Source organism: Aythya ferina (genome assembly GCF_964211825.1).
Source record: "Aythya ferina genome assembly, chromosome: 27".
Lineage (NCBI taxonomy): Eukaryota > Metazoa > Chordata > Aves > Anseriformes > Anatidae > Aythya > Aythya ferina.
Genome location: NC_140310.1, coordinates 1,400,886 through 1,420,491, shown reverse-complemented (window position 1 = coordinate 1,420,491; position 19,606 = coordinate 1,400,886). Strand labels below are relative to the sequence as shown.

Sequence of the window (19,606 nt, the reverse complement as noted above, 5' to 3'; positions counted from 1 at the left end):
TCACCACATGGCTGACACGAGCAAGTCCAGGAGGTTCATAAAGCACCTAGATGATAACTTCTTGGTGCAGGTGCTAAGGGAACCAACTAGGAAAGGTGCCGTCCTTGATCTGTTGCTGGAAAACAGAGAGGGTCTTGTGGGAGACATGGCAATTGGCGGCTGTCATAGTGACCATGAAGTGATTGAGTTTAGAATTTATGGTGACAGAAGGAAAACTGCCACCAAAACTTCAGCCCTGGATATGGGGAAAGCAGACTTCAGGCTGCTCAGGGAACTAGTCAGCAAGGTCCCCTGGGAAGCTGCTTTTGAAGGCACTGGCGTCCATCAGTGCTGGTTAATCTTAGGAGGCAGTGCCTCCTAAAAGCACAACATCAGGCGATTCCAAAATATCAGAAGGTAGGCAGGCGGGACAGAAGGCCGGCCTGGCTGACCAGGGATCTTCTACTGGAGCTTAGACAGAAAAAGAAAGTGTACAGCTGCTGGAAGGAGGGTCAGGCAATGAGGAAAGAATACAGGGATGCTGTTCATGTTTGTAGGGAGAAAATTCATGGGGCCAAAGCCCAACTAGAGTTGAAGCTGGCCATGTCTGTGAGAGACAATAAAAAAGTTTTTTTTAGGTATGTTAACTGAAAAAGGAGAACCAAAGAAAACACAGGTCCGCTTCTTGACGGGGAAGGTCTCCTCACAGACAATGACATAGGCAAAGCAGAGACATTTAATGCCTTCTTCACCTCTGTCTTCAATGCCGATGATGGGCTTCAGGACCCTGGGTGTCCTGAAAAGGAGGACCATGACGGTGGGAATGACAAACTCCCATCCAACCCTGAACGTGTGTGGGATTTGCTGCTCCACCTGGATCCATACAAGTCCATGGGTCTGGGTGGGATCCATCCCAGGGTGCTTAAAGAGCTGGCTGATGTCATCTCGGGACCTCTCTCAATTATTTTTCAACGATCTTGGGAATCTGGAGACGTCCCAGTAGACTGGAAGCTGGCAAATGTTGTGCCAGTTTTCAAGAAGGGTAAGAAAGAAGACCCTAGCAATTACAGGCCTGTCAGTCTCACGTCAGTGCCTAGTAAAATTATGGAGAAGATGATCCTTGAAGTTATTGAAGCGCACCTGGGGAACAATGCAGTCCTTGGTCCCAGCCAACATGGGTTCATGAGGGGTAGGTCCTGCTTAACAAATTTGATTTCCTTTTATGATAAGATCACACATCTAGTTGACCAAGGGAAACCAGCTGATGTGATCTTTTTGGACTTCAGCAAGGCTTTTGACACGGCTTCCCATAGGATCCTACCAGACAAAATGTCCAGCATACAACTTAACAAAAACATCAGACGATGGGTGAGCAATTGGCTGACGGGCAGGGCTCAAAGGGTTGTGGTAAATGTGGCCACATCTGGCTGGCAGATGGTCACTAGTGGGGTCCCTCAAGGCTCCATTTTAGGACCAGTCCTCTTCAATGTCTTTATAAATGATTTGGATTTAGGACTAGGAGGTGTTTTGAGCAAATTTGCCAACAACACCAAACTTGGAGGAGTTGTGGACTCTGTTGAGGGTGGAAAGGACTTGCAGAGAGATCTGGACAGATTGGAGAGCTGGGCGATCACCAACCACAGGAAGTTTAACAAGAGCAAGTTCAGGGTCCTGCACCTGGGACGGGGCAACCCTGGCTATATGTAAAGACTGGGTAATGAGACGCTGGAGAGCAGCCCTCTGGAGAGGGATCTGGGGGTTGTGGTTGACAGCAAGTTGAACATGAGCCAGCAGTGTGCCCTTGCAGCCAGGAAGGCCAACTGTATCCTGGGGTGCATCAGGCACAGCATTGCTAGTCAGTCGAGAGAGGTGATTGTCCCGCTCTACTCTGTGCTGGTCCGGCCTCACCTTGAGTACTGTGTGCAGTTCTGGGCACCACAGTACAAAAAGGACATTAAACTGTTGGGGAGTGTCCAGAGGAGGGCGATGAAGACAGTGAAGGGCCTAGAGGGGAAAACATATGAGGAGCGGCTGAGGGCACTGGGCCTGTTCAGCCTGGAGAAGAGGAGGCTGAGGGGAGACCTCATCGCTGTCTACAACTTCCTCGCGAGGGGAAGTGGAGAGGCAGGTGACCTATTCTCTGTAAACACCAGTGATAGGACCCGCGGGAATGCTGTTAAGCTGAGGCAGGGGAAGTTTAGGCTGGACATCAGGAAGAGGTTCTTCACTGAGTGGGTGGTTGCACACTGGAACAGGCTCCCCAGGGATGTAGTCACTGCACCGAGCCTGTCTGAATTTAAAAAGCGATTGGGCTGTGCACTTAGGCACATGGTCTAAACTTTTGGGCAAACCTGTGTGGTGCCAGGAGTTGGACTTGATGATCCTTATGGGTCCCTTCCAACTCAGGATATTCTATGATTGGTTTGACCACTTATATTAAAGAAGATGCAACATGATATGACAAATGCAACCAAACATTGGGATGCAGTGCAATGGAAATGCTGCATCCTTTTTGATGGGTCAGCAGGAGAAAGAGAGGAGCTATTTGTCTTTGGTAACAGCACATGGAAAAGCACAGAAGTGAAAGCTGACCATATCTTCAGGGCAGGGAGCGTGATACATTTGTACACACAATTCATGTTCCTTAAACTTCTATCAGCCTCTGTTAGTCAGACTTTGTAATATCCTACACAGAGTAGACCATTATTACTATACGTGTCTTCTGTCTTTCCCTCCTTCAAGAAGCATGTTAAATTGGGGGAAGAAGACCTGACTGCAGATGTGTTAACTTCCCACTATCGCGTCAGCGACTTGAGTGTACCATGCATTTCTCACTGACGAGCAAATAAGGGCTGAAACCTTGCATGACAGGTTAACAGCATGATTTGCAGCAACAGCTTAAATAAATGGTTGCAGGCATGAACAACTAGCAGGCAGCTAATCCTTTAAAGACTTAAGAGCAGCTACTACTGCAGCCCAAGTAAATATTTCAAAATAAAATTAATTAGTGGTGACAGGTGGATTTTATTCTTTGTTTTGCAAACTCAGACTAAAATGTTAATTCCTCCATGGAACTTATGCTTTCAGTGCCAAAAAATTTTGCAGAAATGGAGCCTTCTCAAAGACAATTCATTGCAATTTTTTTCCTTACTGTAATTGTAGCAGGACTGGAAAAGTTATAGATCACCTTCAGAAAGGCAAGCTCCAAGAGATGGAGGACAGCATCGTGGCTTAATATCCAACACAATACAATGTAAAGGAAGGAAATGTTTGCTTCCCAATTCTTGTCACGAGCAAGCTCTGTCCATGGCCACAAAAAAGACCTCTTAATAATTGCCTTACTTCCAATTAAAAGAACTTTCTTAACACCCTCCTATACACAGGTGAAAGAAGGAAGGCAAAGGCCTCAATAGAACATGTACCCAACCAGCACAAAAGAAAGTTTGCCTGAGCCTGGAGAAGAAAAACAGTCCATCTACACCAGCGAAAGCTCAATGAAATTATTTGAAAACAATAATTTCTAATCCACAATTAAGCTTTTTTTCAAATACTTTTTTTTTCTTCTACCTTGACCTTTGGCTCTATCTCAGAACAAAACTCTTGGGAGGGAGGAATCTGTCGTGGCCCACTGAACTGTCTGGACTATTTTTAGTTAAATCCAGCATTCCTAAAAATCTCAAGCTGCTTGTGTATTAAGGAAGGAAGAAGGAAGCCCTGACACACACTGACATTTCACTCGGTGAGCACGGAACATGGCATGCCAGCTGCTTTGCAGCATGCAGACATCACTTGGGCTGAGTGCAGAGCTCTAGGAAAAAGAACAATTTTTGCCCGCAGTTTTCACCAGGAAGAGAAGGGTGAAAACGAGGGAAGAATTACTGTCTTCCCTGAGCTGGAGAAGGCAAACTAAAGGGTTCTGCTAGCAGCTGGAAGGCTGGAGAGATCTGAGGGTTGGACAATTTGCACTTATCTGCTAAACTGATGAGCTGCAGCTCCAGAACACAGCAATGAGAAAATTGCCCAGTGGAAAGGCAGAAGTCAGGGAGGTGCTTTGCAGGTGGTGATCTTGCTGGGCGGAGCAGGACAAAAGAAGGGTAAGGAGAGAGAAATATTAAGGAGCTAACGAGCTGTTTAGGGAAAGACAGAAGATGCAAGGAGTGGTTGTATGAATGGGCTGATGCTTTGGACTTTTAAGGACTAGGCATGAGGGGGAGGAATGTGGAGAAACTCATTTAGACCTTAGCTTAAGTGGAGTATAGCACAAATCTGATTAGAAAGGACAGAACTGTTGTGCCGAGTCATTTCTTCCTACCCTGCAGGTTTTTACATTGTTTTTTACGCTAAGCAAAATTCATATTGCTATAAAAGTAACATCATAGCATGGAGCCTCTCCATGGCAAATGTTGCTGAATTTGGCTAACTGCAGGTGACAGAAAGAAAGCAGACCGCAACTGTAGGGTCTAATCTAACTGTTCCTGTGTGATGGGTACTGGAAGAGCACTAGAGGTGCTGTTGTAGATTGCACTGTTTATTCAAGCAAAACATTCATTTTATGGCTATATTTATAGTGCATTGATTATATGCAGCATGCTCCAAGTCAGTCATCACATTCTCTCTCCCTCATTCTCTGCAGATGTTTCACACAATTTCTACTAAAATATTTTCAGGACTATGATCAGTTACAAACCTGCTGGCCATCCCAGCCCCTTTACAACCACCCCTCTCCACAGACAGTCCTCAGCCCTCAAGGGATGATCATCCAGATGGATGACATCCAGCCAGGCCTCTAGGATCAATTTATAAAAAAAGGACATAAAATCACTGCTGAGAGAAGAGAAACAAGTTTTCTCTTGGGTTGGAAACCCAAGATCCTGCTTGCTACACCATCACAAGATTAGTGATGGGCCTTGCTCTTCTCCTTGTCCCATGAACTTCCATCAGAACTAACACATGGAGAACTTCAGAGAGAAAGATCAACAATGATGCCAAGAAATATATATAGTGCAAGGAAAGTTGTTGCTGAGAGTACTGACAACCCCCTTTCCCAGGATCTTCCCTGTAGAAAGCTCTCACAGGTTAACTGCCATTGAATGTTGGTGGGTAAAGGTTTGCTAGTCATTTAGGTGCTAGGGTCCTTATAGGGGAAGCATGAGACAAGAGGAATTAGCACTCACCTCCTCACAACAGTGAGACATATGATGCCTCGTTACTAGGCTCTTCATATGGACAGATGCAAAATCACTGCACCTGTAAGGAGCACAGCATTGTTGGCTCCACTAACCTTAAAACAAAGATGAACTGGGAGAACAGCATAGTGTGATAAGCCCTTCACAGGTGTGGTTTCACTTGGACTCGAGGCTCACGTGCAGTAATATCTCCAGGCTGGTGAACTGCCACACCACTGCCTTTATCACATCAAGCAACCTACAGAAACACAATTTCTCCCTCTTCTCTCAACCATTTATCAGAACCATTTGCACAAAGCTTTGGTTAATTCTGGCTTTTCCTATTGCTCCTTTCTACTGCTGAGTGTATCTCTATGCCTCCTATTTTTGCCTTGTGATACAAAGAGCCCCTTTTGTGCAGGGCCCGTGCACAGAATGTTTCACCAAAGGAATCAGCCACAACCTTGGAGGTGCAGTGTTGGATCTGATGCTTGCTATAAACTCTCGCTGTCTCCTACTTTAGCCAGTGCATGAGTTGGCAGAGACTGTTACATTGCTTTTAGCAGCATCTTGAGGTCTGAAGCCTCTCCTGGAAGCCCACTGAAGTCCCTCAGCCTGTGTGTGGGCAGCAGGTTGACTCCTTAGCTCTATGCTTGAATGTCACTGCTTGGTACAAGTCTGTTGCCTTACTTTCCTTCTCACTGGGAACTGGCAGTGGGAGGTGTTAGAAAATCAACATTAATTATATATGGCGGTTTTGATCCAGGAGCTGTTGGTGGCCATATCTCTCAGAGGTTGGCATTTGTACCACCAACAGTGAGAAGGAGCCTACTGAAGAGGAGGGGAATGGGTCGCATTCTGTCTCAGAAAGCATATGTCATTAACAATGAGCCACTGCAAAAGAGGATTAGAGAAAGTCATTATGGATTTAGCATGAGTGTTTAGGGCTCAAAGTTAATATCTGCAGCTACCCAGACTGTCTTCAGTGGTACCTTGTTTGTTCCCCTCAATTTATTCACCTAGACATTTCAAACAGCTTGTGTAGTTAAGGGAAGTTTCCTCTGATGTGATTATGCTTTGCAACTTGTATTAGCTGTGCTCACTCCAGACACTTAAGTAAAAATTGTGAGATTGACCTAAAGGGCTTCTTTTCTTTTATAAATAACATGTTTGGCAGAATTTCTTTGGGACTGCTAGTAGCTTGGGCCTTCAGGGGACTCTAGAATCAAACAATCATATAAATACACCACACCACAGCAACAGAAAAACATCACTGAGGATATAAATTCAGGCACTCATAAACTAGAGAAAAGCCTTAAATCTGGGTGCCTGTTCTTGCTAGAGAGCTTCTGTGTATAATAATATCCCATCAAACTATATAAATGCCAACTATTTTTTCTGAGACAGCTGCCTCACCAAGTGCCCAGAATGGATGATGCTCAATAAAGGAAACAGCTACTTCAGTATTACCCCCATTCATCAGTGTTCAACCTCTGCCTTATTTGTCATTCAAGCCCTGCTCTAGAACCAGAAACTTCTTCACAGGTATTTTCCTATTACCCTCATCAGTCAGCTCTCCCCAAACCCACAACAGACAATTTTACAGAAAGGGAACTGAGGAGCACAGCCATTAGCTGTGGGTTTTGTCAGAAGCACTGAGCACACAGGGTGGAGGCAAGGATGCAGCTCCACACTCCGGGAGCTGAGGCAAGCCAGCTGTGCAAATCATCCATGCAGCTCCATGGGGTGGCTGGAGTAGAAGTTAAAACTGTAAAAGATCCTGTTGTAATGTATCAGCACTCAGGGACTAGAACAAGGAATGGGCAATGGCTGCATTTAGAAGGAAAACTGTGATGCCTTTATATAATACTTTAACAAAAGTAAGAGCTGACAGCCCTGATTATCCTCAAACCTACCCAAAGGAGCACCACTGCCATAGAGGTATGGACCATGCTTACCACAGAAACAAATGCTACAGTAAAATTATCCAAATTTTCCAAAATGTAAATTAGTTTATTTTCTAAGGAAAAATGAACACCTGGTATTAGCTACACTACAGCTAGACAATAGAAGATTGGACACAAAAGAAACTTGTACCCTTGAAAGCCACACTTAGAATACAACACGCAAACTCCAAGAATTAAGTAGCCTGGATCTACATTTGAGTAGTCAACACACCTTTTTTTCCCCTGAAATGTCCATTTTGACTTTCCAAATTAGATGCAAAACATCCCTGTAGAGAGGAAATTTTCCCAGTGTCCATTCATCATACAGACAGCCCTGTGAGCACCAGGGTAGGGACTGATCTTATTTATACGTAGTGTTGTCTGAGGGTGTTTTTGCCGTTTCAAAAAATAAATTGTCAACCCTCCAGAAATGTCACTATGTTCCTCACCTGTCCCCTACATTTACTTACCCCTCTCAGTTGCCCCAGGCTTCTCAACTTTCTGCATCCTATCAGCCCTTGAAGGCATCTTCTCCCCCTACTCCTCTTTTTCCATTTCAACTCCCTGTCCCCTTTCCCCAAACCAAACAAACCCACATTCTTATTCCCTAATAGAGGCTGATTCATGGTTTTGCGTCAGCAGCGACTTTCCTGGCCAGACCCAGCTTTAATTGAGGGATTCCAGCTGCTGCCAAGCAGTGTGTGACATCTGGGAAGCTGGGCTGCCACCAGCCCAGGGGCCGGCTGCGTCAGGAACATGAGACGGGTGATGGCCAGGGCCAGTGTGACGCAGCAGAGCAAGAGAGAACACACGTAGTTGTTGCCTTCAGAGATGGAAAGGCAAAAAGGAGATCCTGAATTCTATCAGTTAGACCTCAGAGTGCACCACTGGGGCACACACAAGCCAATTAATCAAGTCAAACAAGGGAATTGTTGTAGGTTAAAAAAAGAAGACCTTGGCTCAGGCTTTGAGTTTACTCTAGAACATTGGAGGAGGAATAGAAAAATGAGGAAGGAAAAAAGACAAAGTGATTTTGCACTTTCAGAGCAAGACTTTTGTCCAAGAAAGTCTTCTGACCATCTCCAAGGACCTGCTCTGTATTTGTCCCTCTCCCTTTCAAATTTTCAGTCCATATGAGCTATGCCTGGCACAATTCTGGAGTATCAGTACCAGACTGCAAGTCATATGTAGACACTACTCCCTGTTACATAAAAGGACCAGATATTTGGACACTGACACCAAGCTATTAGAAGTTTGGGGTCTTTGCACATTCAAATACTGCACAAGAGGTTCAAAAAGTGAAGCCTGGGCTTCTGAAGCAGCACATAATCTTGTCACACCTAGGATACTCTGCATTGCTGCTCCAGAGATTCCGGGTTCCCAGCTCTGCCCAAAACCAAGCCAAGGGTCCTGCAGAGCAGTTGGAGCTGTTTCAAAGCTGCTGGCTCATCAAAGTCTATTGCTGACTGTAGCAACTACATCAGAAACTAGAAGCAGTAAGCAACAGCAGACTCAGCTGAAGTATTAACCTCTCTGCCCAGGACCATTTTTAGCATACACTGAGATCTATGAATGTGAAAAAGATGAGCTTGTAATTTGTACACAGAATATAGTGAAGTTTATTCATGTAAAATACATATACTTGAGGCTTGCATTTCTACATCTTGTCACATACTTATCCTTCAGGACACTTGGTTCACTCCCACTTAAGGAGACAGTGAGTTTTACTTTTGCATCAAGTACAGAGCTACCAATTGGTTTTCCCTGAATAAGCTATTACTGAAGCTAGCAAAACAATACAAACAATTTATTCAGTACAAACTATACAGAGATTCTTTTCACTGGTATAGGGAGTTAGTCACAATGTATCGAGGATAAAATGATCCCAAATATACATACAGATAGCTGGAATTCAGGTGTCTCCAATACCCACACCTGTCAAACCCAAGATTTTTGTATTTAGACACTTGAATGCTGGCCCATACTCCAGTTCTTCTCCCTGTCTCTATTCATCTTAAAGTAAGCAAAATCCCACAACAGTCCATCCTTTTAAAGGATGACAGTCTGATTTTGCCAAGAGTAGCAGTGACATGGGAAACAGCTTGCTTCTGAAGAATGCGTTTGGTGAGTGCATAAGATTGGTCAGTCTAGCAAGGAGTTGTGCAGCAAATGCAGTTTGTATAAATTATTTCATGCAAGTGCATTTTTCCCCCCTTGTACACATATGATTTCCATTACTCAAGACAAGCACAAGACAAGTAAATTGGAAGCCCTTCTGATAGGCAGAGAGCAAAAAAGAAGTTATGTATGGTGCTTGCAACTCAAAAAACAAGCATAGCAAAGATCTCTCAAAAAAATAAAATAAACTCTATGAAGCAGTTAGAAAAACAAATATCTTTACTGCTGAAACTGTCTGGCTCAACTATTTTTGGAAAATTGCTAGAATTGCCTTGCCCAAGAGTAACTTCTTACAAGCAACCAGCATTATGTAACCAAGAGAAAAAATATGATGAACCACATGTTCTTCCCACCTAATGTTGCAATACTTTTGGTTGATTCCATGTTTAACCCCCTTGTTCCCCCAACTGAAAAGCTTGCAGCACTTCAGCACCGAATTTTGAAAACCGGAAGTTGCATCACATGACTGATATACTTCATTTACAATCTTAACAGCTTCCTCCAATATCCAGGGTAACTAGCAGCTCTTAACACTAACCTAATTATAACGTCAGGAACATCATTCAGTCATCAAAATCTGGGATATCGTCATAAGAATAGCCCCGGTAGCCTTTGGAAGCGTAATATGCAATGCGCAGGTGGTAGAAGCCTGGGAGAAATACAAGAATCCCGATGATGAGCACGGGGATAGCACGGTCCGTTCCCTGCGTCAGACAGAAAAGCTGTGTAAGTGCAGTAAGAGATCCATATCAAGGTCTTTTCGTTTACTCAGGCCCTGCCTCACCAAGCAAACTACCACAATTATTCATCCCTAAGGCCTGGCTAGCTGACAAAAATAAAGTCCATCTCAAATCTCTCAGCTTTCTTCAGGCTGAGCTCTAATTCCTCTTCCTGGTCTGGCATCCACTTGATGCTACAGGAAACCTCAACTGAACTTTTTCTTTAGGCTGGAGGGGTGGCTCCTCCTGACACTCATCACATGACAAAATTGCCAACCACAGGCTGAGTCCTGCGTGCTTGGCTAAGCTCTCCTATCTGGGCCTGGACTGCTTCCGATATGGCCAAAATGCTGCTGTTTCAACAACGATAAGCAGCAGCTGCCAACTGTAAAGCAGTTCCATACTGCACTGGGTAAAAGGAGAAGTGTGTCACAGAGAAGCACAATGTCAACTGCAAGCATCAGATCTGCTTTCAATGGATTGTAAAGGCAGAGAGGGGAGAAAAGCAGTGCTGTGTTCTATATAGCAATCAGGTACCCGTTAGAGAAAGTGGGGGATCTGTACTAGAAGTGTGATGATCCCAGGATTTTTTCACCAATACAGCAAGCTGATCACTGCAATGATGTGGCATTAAAATGGAACTGTACCACCTGGTAGGACAGAAATTCATCCCTTCCTTGCAGATCTCCTCTCCAGCTATGGACCCACTCCCAAGTTGCTAACTAGAGATAAAGGACTCTACTGACAGAGGAGCAGGCCTGTTAGCAAATACCAGTGTGGCAGGAAGGGGGATTACTTTCTTGTTTACAGGTCTTTTCCTCTGAATTTCTGCACTGAACATGATAGTTCTGGCAGGCTTTGGGAGGGGCAAACAATACAGAACTTGTAATCAAACCACTTACACCTTTGCTAATGTATCCTGCCAAGAGGAGGGCTCCTATGATAATGAGAAAGGTCCCAATCATGAAGAGCACGACAGCAAGTGCAATTGCCTTGTAGGGAATTTTTGGTGGGCTCTTCTTGAACTGGATGGAAAAGGGAAAAAAAAAAATTAACAGCTTACCCCAGCACAGTTCGCTTCTAACCACGGCATAGATGACAGCAAACGAAATACTGCAGTGGCCCTGATGCATGGCTCTATAACAGCCTCTCTGCAACGAACCCTGCCCATGCAGACACTGCTGTCCAAGCTAGCATTTATACTCATTGCTCTGATTTTCATCTCCCTCCAAAGAAATGAATCTGACGCTACTAAACAATAAATGTTTTTTCCAGTTGTGCTCTGTGAGCTTTCTAGAGGAGACTGGAGTGATGGCTTGTGGATAGGTTTGTACCTTTCTGGTGGACACAAACAAAAAGCAGTCTCACATGCATATGCAAAGCTATAGCAGCCCCCACTAGTAGCTTAAAGACAGAGAAGCAGTACAAAGAGGTTTTATTTGCTACTTTTTACCTGCAGGTCAATATATCCATCATCAGTACTGGAAAGCTTGGAATACTTGACTTTACTACTGGGAATGCCAGCAGACAGATTCATTCTTGATGACATCATTACAATGATGCTTGGGAATCAGCTAGAACCTGGAAAACAAAAATAGCAAAAACAAACAAACAAACAAACAAACAAATGAAACAGAGCTAAGTGGATGATGGAGTCAGATGTGGATTATGTTTCCTAAGAAAAGCACAGGAGTGTTAAGCCCATAGTAACCAAAAAAAATCCTTGTACACTTTCATGAATTAAATCTTTTAAAATAAAATTTTGTATTTAAGTCTAAAATAGAAGGCAAAAAATATAGCTGCAGACAAGTTTGGATTTGTCAATATTTCAAAACAAAAAACCCGACAGAAGTTCCAGAATAATATGCCCTCATAATCAGCCAGGTCTTATTTGCAAGGAGATCACACTTCCAGCAGTAAGATGTCTGACATCCACCTATTTCTAAATAGGGCCGCTATTAAATACACCCAAACCAAAATTAAACAAAGCAACTTTTCAACCAGCCAGATATTTTGCAATAAATCCATTTTGGAAAAAAAAAAAAAAAAAAAAAAAAAAAACACTGGAAAATAGAATGAAATGGAGCTGTCATCCCTAAGACAGTTTGGGTCATGACTCAGCAGGAACATGACAAGGGGATGGGGTGGTTAGCACATGAGGCAACCAAAAAACAGCAGAGAGTTAAAAAGCATAGGTCACTTGCCTATCTAGCTGCAAGGGAGGAAGTATTCAGGGTTGAACTTTATTTAGTTACACAGAGCCATACCCTGCAATTTCACTACACAGTGAAGCCTAACCCTGTGGTTTTGCTGCCAGCAGTGACAGTCCTGGGTTATCAGAACAGGGAGATGGGCAGAGCCAGCTTTCTTCTGTGCCTTGGAGCCTGTCTTCTCATAAACTGAAGCCTGGATCTGGCCTGCCAACACATCCCTGACACACTGCAGAGCCATTTAACAGAGGCTGACAACTCCCAGCTGCTGGTTTCCCCTATACAGGACCTATGCATTAGGCACCTGCTCACCCACAGCCTTGAACCTGTGCTGAATTCCCAAAGAGGCAGAATATACATTTCCTGCACTGCCTTCGATATATATTTTTTTAATTTCTAGGAAAGCTTGAATTAAAAAAATAAAATAAAAAGGCATATATCCCAATTGCTTCTACAGGAAGGGATAAAGATGCGCTTTCCGTAATGGTATTTGACAGCTAAGGTAATAGGAACTCCTCAAAATATTTAGTCTCCATTTGAATGGAAATTCTTTGTCTCACATTAATAACAATTTATCCTTTTTCATCTCTGCTCACATCATGTTGGCACATTCCCTTGCCATCAGGTTTGTTTCTTGTTCAGTAAATTTGACTTCTATAAAACATCCAACATCTTCCGATCTTAAATCCCCCTCAGCTATACCTTTAACTTGAACTTTTTTGCTTTTTTCTGTAAGAAAAACACATTTCTATCCCTATGGGTAGTAGGGGTATCACCCACCCACTGGGTAGTGACACACACCCTCAGCTTCTTTACACATCTTATTTTTACTTTTTTTTTTTCTCCTAAGTTCATTGTGCTAAAATGCCGCCAAAGCCTCCCACATACCCATGGGGTCAAAGTGCAGAAAGGGAAGAAGACAGGAAATCAGCACGCCCAAACCCTGTCAGATGTCCTGACTCTGTTCCTGTTTGCCCCCACATTCCGTGGGACTGTTTACTGCCTGTCACATTATTTACCAGGCCATTCCTAGTGGCTTCCCAGCAATAATTTCCAGTTTACACCTGCGTCAACCATTCTAGCCCTCTGCATTTCCTTGCTAACCAACACGAGGCTATGAAGCACAAAGCGCTGCCTCGGACCTCATGTTTAAGGGCCGCTTTCATGTCCACTGAGCTTCACTCTCCTTGCGCTCAAGAACTGCAGAGGATCAGAAACAAGTTCACTGCTGTGCTCTATAGGCAAACAAATGGGGAGGCATGCTTGCCATCCAAGCCCTCTAATAACGCTGTGCTACCGCCATGCTTCATACGCAGCAGGAACCAGCACTGCCTGGGGCAGGACTTCCAGGGTAAGCCAGGGCTCAAAGGGGAACATGCAAATAAAAGCAATCGTGCCACTTCAGGCCAAAATCCTGTTTTTCCTTCTCACAGCAGTGATACGAATTTCTACCCTCTGCACCTGGGAGTAAGGAAGGAAGGGGGATGTCATTTCCTGCCCCATCTGGGAGCTCAAACCTCAATGCTGGTGTGACAAACCCATCTGATCCCCTCCCGCGGAGGCAAAATGGTTTCTCTGCTGCAGAACAGGAAGTTCACAACATGTCTGACAACGCCCCGAGAACTGCACGCTGTGCCGGGAGCAGCATTAGAGCTTTGGAAGGTTAACCCAAGCCAAGAGGTACCGACAACTCACGCTGCTGGTCAAACCCATCACTCCCGCTGCCGCTTTTCCTCCGCGCTCCAGCCGCAGGCCGACCCAGGAAGTTTATTCAGTGCCTGTCGTTTCCTTCCAGGTTATGGCAGCAGCCGCTCGCTGGCTCAGCTCCACTGAGTTATTTTGAGCCTTGCGCTCAGGACTGGCAGCTGAAATTAGAGCTGCGGGGCAGGTTGGCATGGACGTGCATTGTGGTCACCCTGGTCATGCAAGACCCACTGAGCACCAAGCTGACCTGCGTTTGTGACTTGTTTATGAAGCAGAATGTTCTTATACACATTGCTGCTACATATGCTTTAAAATATTGATTTTCTAAAGGAAGCTCAGGACATAAACTTGTCTGCAGGGAGAGCACACCCCTCCATCACAGCTATGCGTATTTAACAGAAAAAGTATAGCCAGAAAACTATTTTCATAGACTCATAGAATATCCCAAGTTGGAAGGGACCCACAAGGATCACCGAGTCCAACTCCTGGCACCACACAGGTCTACCCCAAAATTCAGACCATATGACTAAGAGCACAGTCCAAACACTTCTTAAACTCTGACAGGCCTGGTGCCGTGGCTATGTACCTGGAGAGCCTGTACAGTGTGCAACAGCCCTCTCAGAGAACCTCTTCCTGATGTCAAACCTGAACCTCCCCTGCCTCAGCCTGACACCATTCCCTCAGGTCCTATCGCTGGTCACTAAAGAGAATACCTATTTTGAACACCTGGAACTGTATTAATACAGATAAATCACAGCTGGGAATGTACTTAATCCAATTGCTCCCCCACCCCCCAAAAAAATAAAATAAAAAAAAGTTGCAGAAATAAGCATGGTTCCAACTCCTGTAAATCAATAAGATATGCACTGAATTTAGTGCATGGAACACCAGATCTGAAGTTTCAAAGACCACCCCCACTTTGTTCTATAAATTAGACTTTCTTGTCATGGAGAAAGGTATAAACTTCAAAGTTTACCTCCTCAAACATGGGGAAGCAGCGTTTTACCACACCTCCCCATTTTTTAATATTTATTTTTAAAGATGGAGCAGCTGTTGTTTCTTCAGTATTTGGGTACAGCAATGGCAAAGTAAATATTCAGCTAATGTAAGGATTTAACCAGAGAGATCATACACAAATCACACACAAGAGCATACATACTGATGCTAAGACATTTCCTACTACAAGAAACTACTCAACTTAGTTGTTACAGCTGCAAAAATAAGCAATTAAACCACATGGTTTATTTTTAGATTTATGGATAAAACAGGAGTTCAGTAATCCCCACTATAGCAGGAAGTTGCACAAAAATGGATATGCTTCACTAGCACAGCTTCAAGCATCAGTAAAACAGAATTCTTCCTATTTCAACGCAATGGATCTTTCATTCTTTACCAAAGTACTTATTTACTTGCTGCACTTGTGGGTACCACAGTGGCAATCCATCTGGGAAGCATTACATTTGAGGTAAAATAGCCTCCTAATTCTGAGGTACCAAATGTTGTTCTCGACAACTCTACTGCTGCTGAGAAGTTTTAGGACAGCTAAGTTAGATCTTGCTTTCAGGAGTGTTCTTAGAGGTATTGAACTCACCAACAACCTCAAAATTCAAGAGAATAAATGGTGTATGCTCTGGAGATATGAGATAGTTCAGAACAAAAAAAGTCATGCAGGGACCTACATGCAGAAGAAAACTGCAATGGAATATTTTCTAAAAAATAATTGCTGCTATCAATGAAGTAAAAAAGGGCAGAGAGCATTAAAAAAATCCTGTTCCCAGGCTTTGAGGAGGTACTAGTTTCAATCATGAAAGCACTTATCATTATGATGCAGCAGATCTGTTTCTGAATCAGTACTGCCACCTTGTGAAGTTCCGCTAAATCAGTTGGATTACCCAAGTTTACAGGCATGCTCAGTATCATTGTAGATGACCAGTGGAAAGTACAGGGCCTCCTAAACCTGAATGCACCCACAGTACTTAAGACCCTGTAAGCACTGCTTGCTACACAGCACTGATCAAGCCAGGATTGCTTTTCATTGTTTCTTCATGAAGAAATAGTCACCGATTCACGATGGGGGGTGTGATTTATGGATAGCTTATAGCACTATAGTAAGTGAAAAACATTAAGTAGCTACCTACCAAAACAGTTTTTGGATCCTGTTTTTCATGATCAAGCCTTTAGTATAAACCTTCTACCTCCACGAATGATGAGTAGAAAAATATAAATAAGAGGAATTGCTTGTGATCTAGGTGATTGCATTACACTTGTCAACAGACATGTGGGGACAGAGCCACCAGAGAAATGGAATGTGCTCAGTCAGACCTGTCCAGGAATGGTTTAACATCAACAAGCTAGTAACAGAGCTAAAACCAGGAAAGGCTCATACAGCTTTCTACACCAAGCAACTTACAGTCACTGTGACACTGGCATGTGTCTACACACCCTCAAGACTTCATTTGGAGTGCAAGTGATAGCTACAGGATTAGTCCCTGCTGGAACAGGTAGCTCTTGCATCTGCAAAGCTAATGCATTTTAAACAAAGGATGTTCTACAAACCTCCTCTGCTTAAGGCAACAGTATTTTTGATGGATTATTCAGACCGTAACTACCTCTTCCACTTCAACACATTTAATCAAGGTATTTGGCCACCCATGCAGTGGTTTATCAGCATAGTTTGACAGAGCATTGATTAATCCATCCACATTTAAATAGTATAAGAACCATGAAATTTATTTCCACTTTCCATGTTTCAGTTAGAGTATCAGCTTCAAAAATAAATGGGTGGAGGGCAAATAAACTTGTGGCGTAATTAAACAGCAATCCTAGTCAACTATAGTTCCACAGCTGAAACTCTAGGAGTCATCTTTATTGAAGTTAAATAATGCACTCCACTCCTCCTCTAACACATAACAGAAGAAGTAAGGTATTTCACCAAGAGACAGCATCTAAGATTACTGGAAGCGTAGGAATAGGCTAGAAAAAAAAAATCCTGTTTCAAATGACACCAGTATAGCAAAATAGCAAGTTGAAAAATATTTACAGAGATATCTACACAACATGCTTAACAGTATTCATTGGATGCTCCAATGTACTGAAACTGCTGGTAATATGGCAGACACCATTTCCTTCTCAAAGTCAGTTGTTCTCTCCAGGAACAACCAGATCTCCACCTCAAGTCCCAGTCCAATTAAGAACCTTCTTGTTGGTCTTCAATCTTTGGAGCCAGATAGTATTTTAAGTGTCCCATATCAGCAATCTTGTACTCCACAACTGGTAAAGAAAAAAATGCAAAAAATTATTCAGAAGAGCCATTCAGTCAAGACTTGTTACAGTTCTAAGGTGGAATTTACAAGGAGATTTTCAATAAGATCTGCATTTACTTACCCAGAGGAACATCTGCAGACATGCTGAGTGTTACTGTAGGTGACAGAGGAGTAGCTTTGGTAAAAAAATTCAAGTACCTCAGAGCAAAGGTCAGTTGGACTGGCTCATTCATCTCTATTGTAACCTAGAACAGCCAGATTGAAAAGTTTGGTAAATGCAAGGTGCAACAAGTACTCTGAAGTTTCTCAAATAATTCAGCACCACAGACCCAGCAACACCTCATGCAAAGGCAGCCAGTGGTATTCCCCATTTTGCTCTGAGAGCTGTTTGCAGGCCCCATGGCTAAGAACCCAAAGCTGGCAGAATTTGTTGACTTGGTTCTATAAATCAGAGAAATATGTGATCCAGTAGCCCACCTTTAGCCTCCAGTCATATTAGTAGAAAACTCAATGCTGAAGACACCACAGTAAGCATTAACTTACAGCTTCTTCTTCTTTGTCCACGTTACTAGTCTGTGACAGCTTGATGTTTCCATTTCCTAGCTCTCCATTAGCTGAAAATTTCACACCATCTTTTGCACAGGAGATGACAACTGCATCACCAATATGGCTGAGATCTCTACAGATGCGTGCAAATTCAGCAGAAGGCATTTTCACTACACAACTATATTCCTGTTCCTGTGAAGAAAAAAAGTGACACAATTAAACTTTTACCAATAAGATTGGTATAGTCAATACACTTAAATTTATGTAGTCTTTAGTAGGGAAGTGTTGTTACAATCTCAAACCGTGTCTGACACGAACATGGAAAAACACGCTAAGAAACAATCATTCAATTACTTACTGGAATTCCAAGCTGCTCCACATCAAGATCCATTAGCTTCATCTCATAATCAGAAACCTTTTCCTGATCTAAAGAAAAAGCATAGTTTGACCAAGTGTTTCAAATAAACTACCAGTCAGGATTTAAGTTCTGCCCCCAACTTTTTACCAAATTAAAAACACCATAAGTGTGACAATAGGATCCACCTTGCTTGAAATCTAAGCAACATGAACTGCCTTTTGTAGGTTGCCAGAGGAAAGCTGCCTGCCAAAATGTGCCTAAGAACATTTTTACGTCGCATAAGGAAGATTCTCTTTCAGATGAAACACTGGTCAAGCAAACCGAGTTCCCATTTCCAGGCCATGTAAGTATCAGGTGACTCCTCCCATTTCTGATCACCCTCACAATCAGCACGTACTGCTTGGTCTATGATTGCCTAAATTATCCCGGTAGCAAATGAGCTCTCCAATACAAGACTCACTTGGTGCTTCAAACACTAGAGCCAATGTATCCGCATTGTCTTCTGCTCTGAGCGTTATGATGTCTTCATTTCCAGCACATTTCAGTATTTTGGACATGCTAGGAAAAAAACAAGCAGACCGCTCACGGGATTGCAAACAGAGAAGAAACACCAAGCCAGCTGCCTACTGCGGAGCGCTAAAGCAAGTTTATCGAGAAGCTGTCAATAACCTCGGGTACAGCGTGGCTGCTCTAGACCCCAGGTGCTGCCCACGGCCGCTGGGCCGTTACAGAGGAGCCCCGACCCCCACGTTGAGGGGCGGGCAGCGTGGGGGGGGGGGGGGGGGAGGCTGCGGGCGCCATGGCGCCAAACTGCCGCACTTTCCCGCCACAGCGCGCCGCGCGCATGGCGCTGCCAGTGACGTCACGGGCCCCGCGCGCGCGCTGCGAAAGACGGCGCGAGAGCTCTGAGGAGAAGGGGAGTGTGGGGGGGGGGGGCTAGGGGGGGGGGCGCACAGCGGGGCTCCGAGCGCCCCGAGCCGCTCCTGAGGGCGCGGGTCCGCCTCGGCCCTCACGAGCCCCTGACGCGCCGCCTCCCCCGAGCCCCAGCGGGCCCCGCTACCCTCAGCGCCGCAGGCCCGGGGCTGCCCCGCGGCGGCCCTGCCGCTACCTGGAGAGGTTGACGCCCATGGCGATGTTGCGGTCGCAGCGGTAGGTGTCGAAGCCCTCGGAGCGCAGCGTGAGCTGCACCAGGGAGACGTGCGAGGAGTCCATGCTCTGCAGGCTGATGCCGCCCGAGCCCAGGTCCCAGCAGGCCTCGGTGATGAGGTCCTTGAGGGCCTCCAGCACCCGCTTGAGCACCGAGCCCTGCACCAGCCGCGCCTCGAACATCCTGGCGGCAGCAGCAGCACCGAGCAGCACCGGCACAACGACGTGAACGGGACGCGCAGCCGCCGACTGCTACCGCCCGCCGAGCCGCCCCTTTATAACCTCCTACGCCCCGCCCTCCTCCGCGCCGCAGCCAATGGTGGGCGGCTCTCCTCTGCCGCCGCGGGGCCCGATCTCGCTCACGTGACAGCCTCCCCGCTCTCCGAGAGACC

The 19,606-nt window shown here is 44.7% G+C and overlaps 2 protein-coding genes across 5 annotated transcripts; both read right to left on the bottom strand.

Moving 5' to 3' along the window:
* Window positions 1–8,685: 8,685 nt before the first annotated feature.
* TMEM230 (transmembrane protein 230) lies at window positions 8,686–14,069 on the bottom strand. Of its 4 annotated transcripts, none has more exons than XM_084499315.1 (4): window positions 13,893–14,069; window positions 11,441–11,568; window positions 10,890–11,012; window positions 8,686–9,972 (listed from the first exon to the last, which is right to left on the bottom strand). In XM_084499315.1, the coding sequence occupies exons 2-4, from the start codon at window positions 11,537–11,539 to the stop codon at window positions 9,832–9,834; spliced, it is 363 nt and encodes a 120-aa protein (XP_084355441.1). In that variant the 5' UTR covers window positions 11,540–11,568; window positions 13,893–14,069; the 3' UTR covers window positions 8,686–9,831. The 4 variants fall into 4 exon arrangements, with proteins under 4 accessions (XP_084355441.1, XP_084355442.1, XP_084355444.1 ...); XM_084499316.1 differs by having other exon boundaries at window positions 13,882–14,030; XM_084499318.1 differs by having other exon boundaries at window positions 13,886–13,981.
* Window positions 14,070–16,610: 2,541 nt separating this feature from the next.
* PCNA (proliferating cell nuclear antigen) lies at window positions 16,611–19,586 on the bottom strand. Its single transcript, XM_084499314.1, has 6 exons — window positions 19,177–19,586; window positions 18,529–18,626; window positions 18,069–18,136; window positions 17,708–17,902; window positions 17,286–17,409; window positions 16,611–17,171 (listed from the first exon to the last, which is right to left on the bottom strand). Exons 1-6 carry the CDS (start codon window positions 19,395–19,397, stop codon window positions 17,089–17,091), a joined length of 789 nt encoding a protein of 262 aa, XP_084355440.1. The 5' UTR covers window positions 19,398–19,586; the 3' UTR covers window positions 16,611–17,088.
* Between the last annotated feature and the right edge of the window lie 20 nt (window positions 19,587–19,606).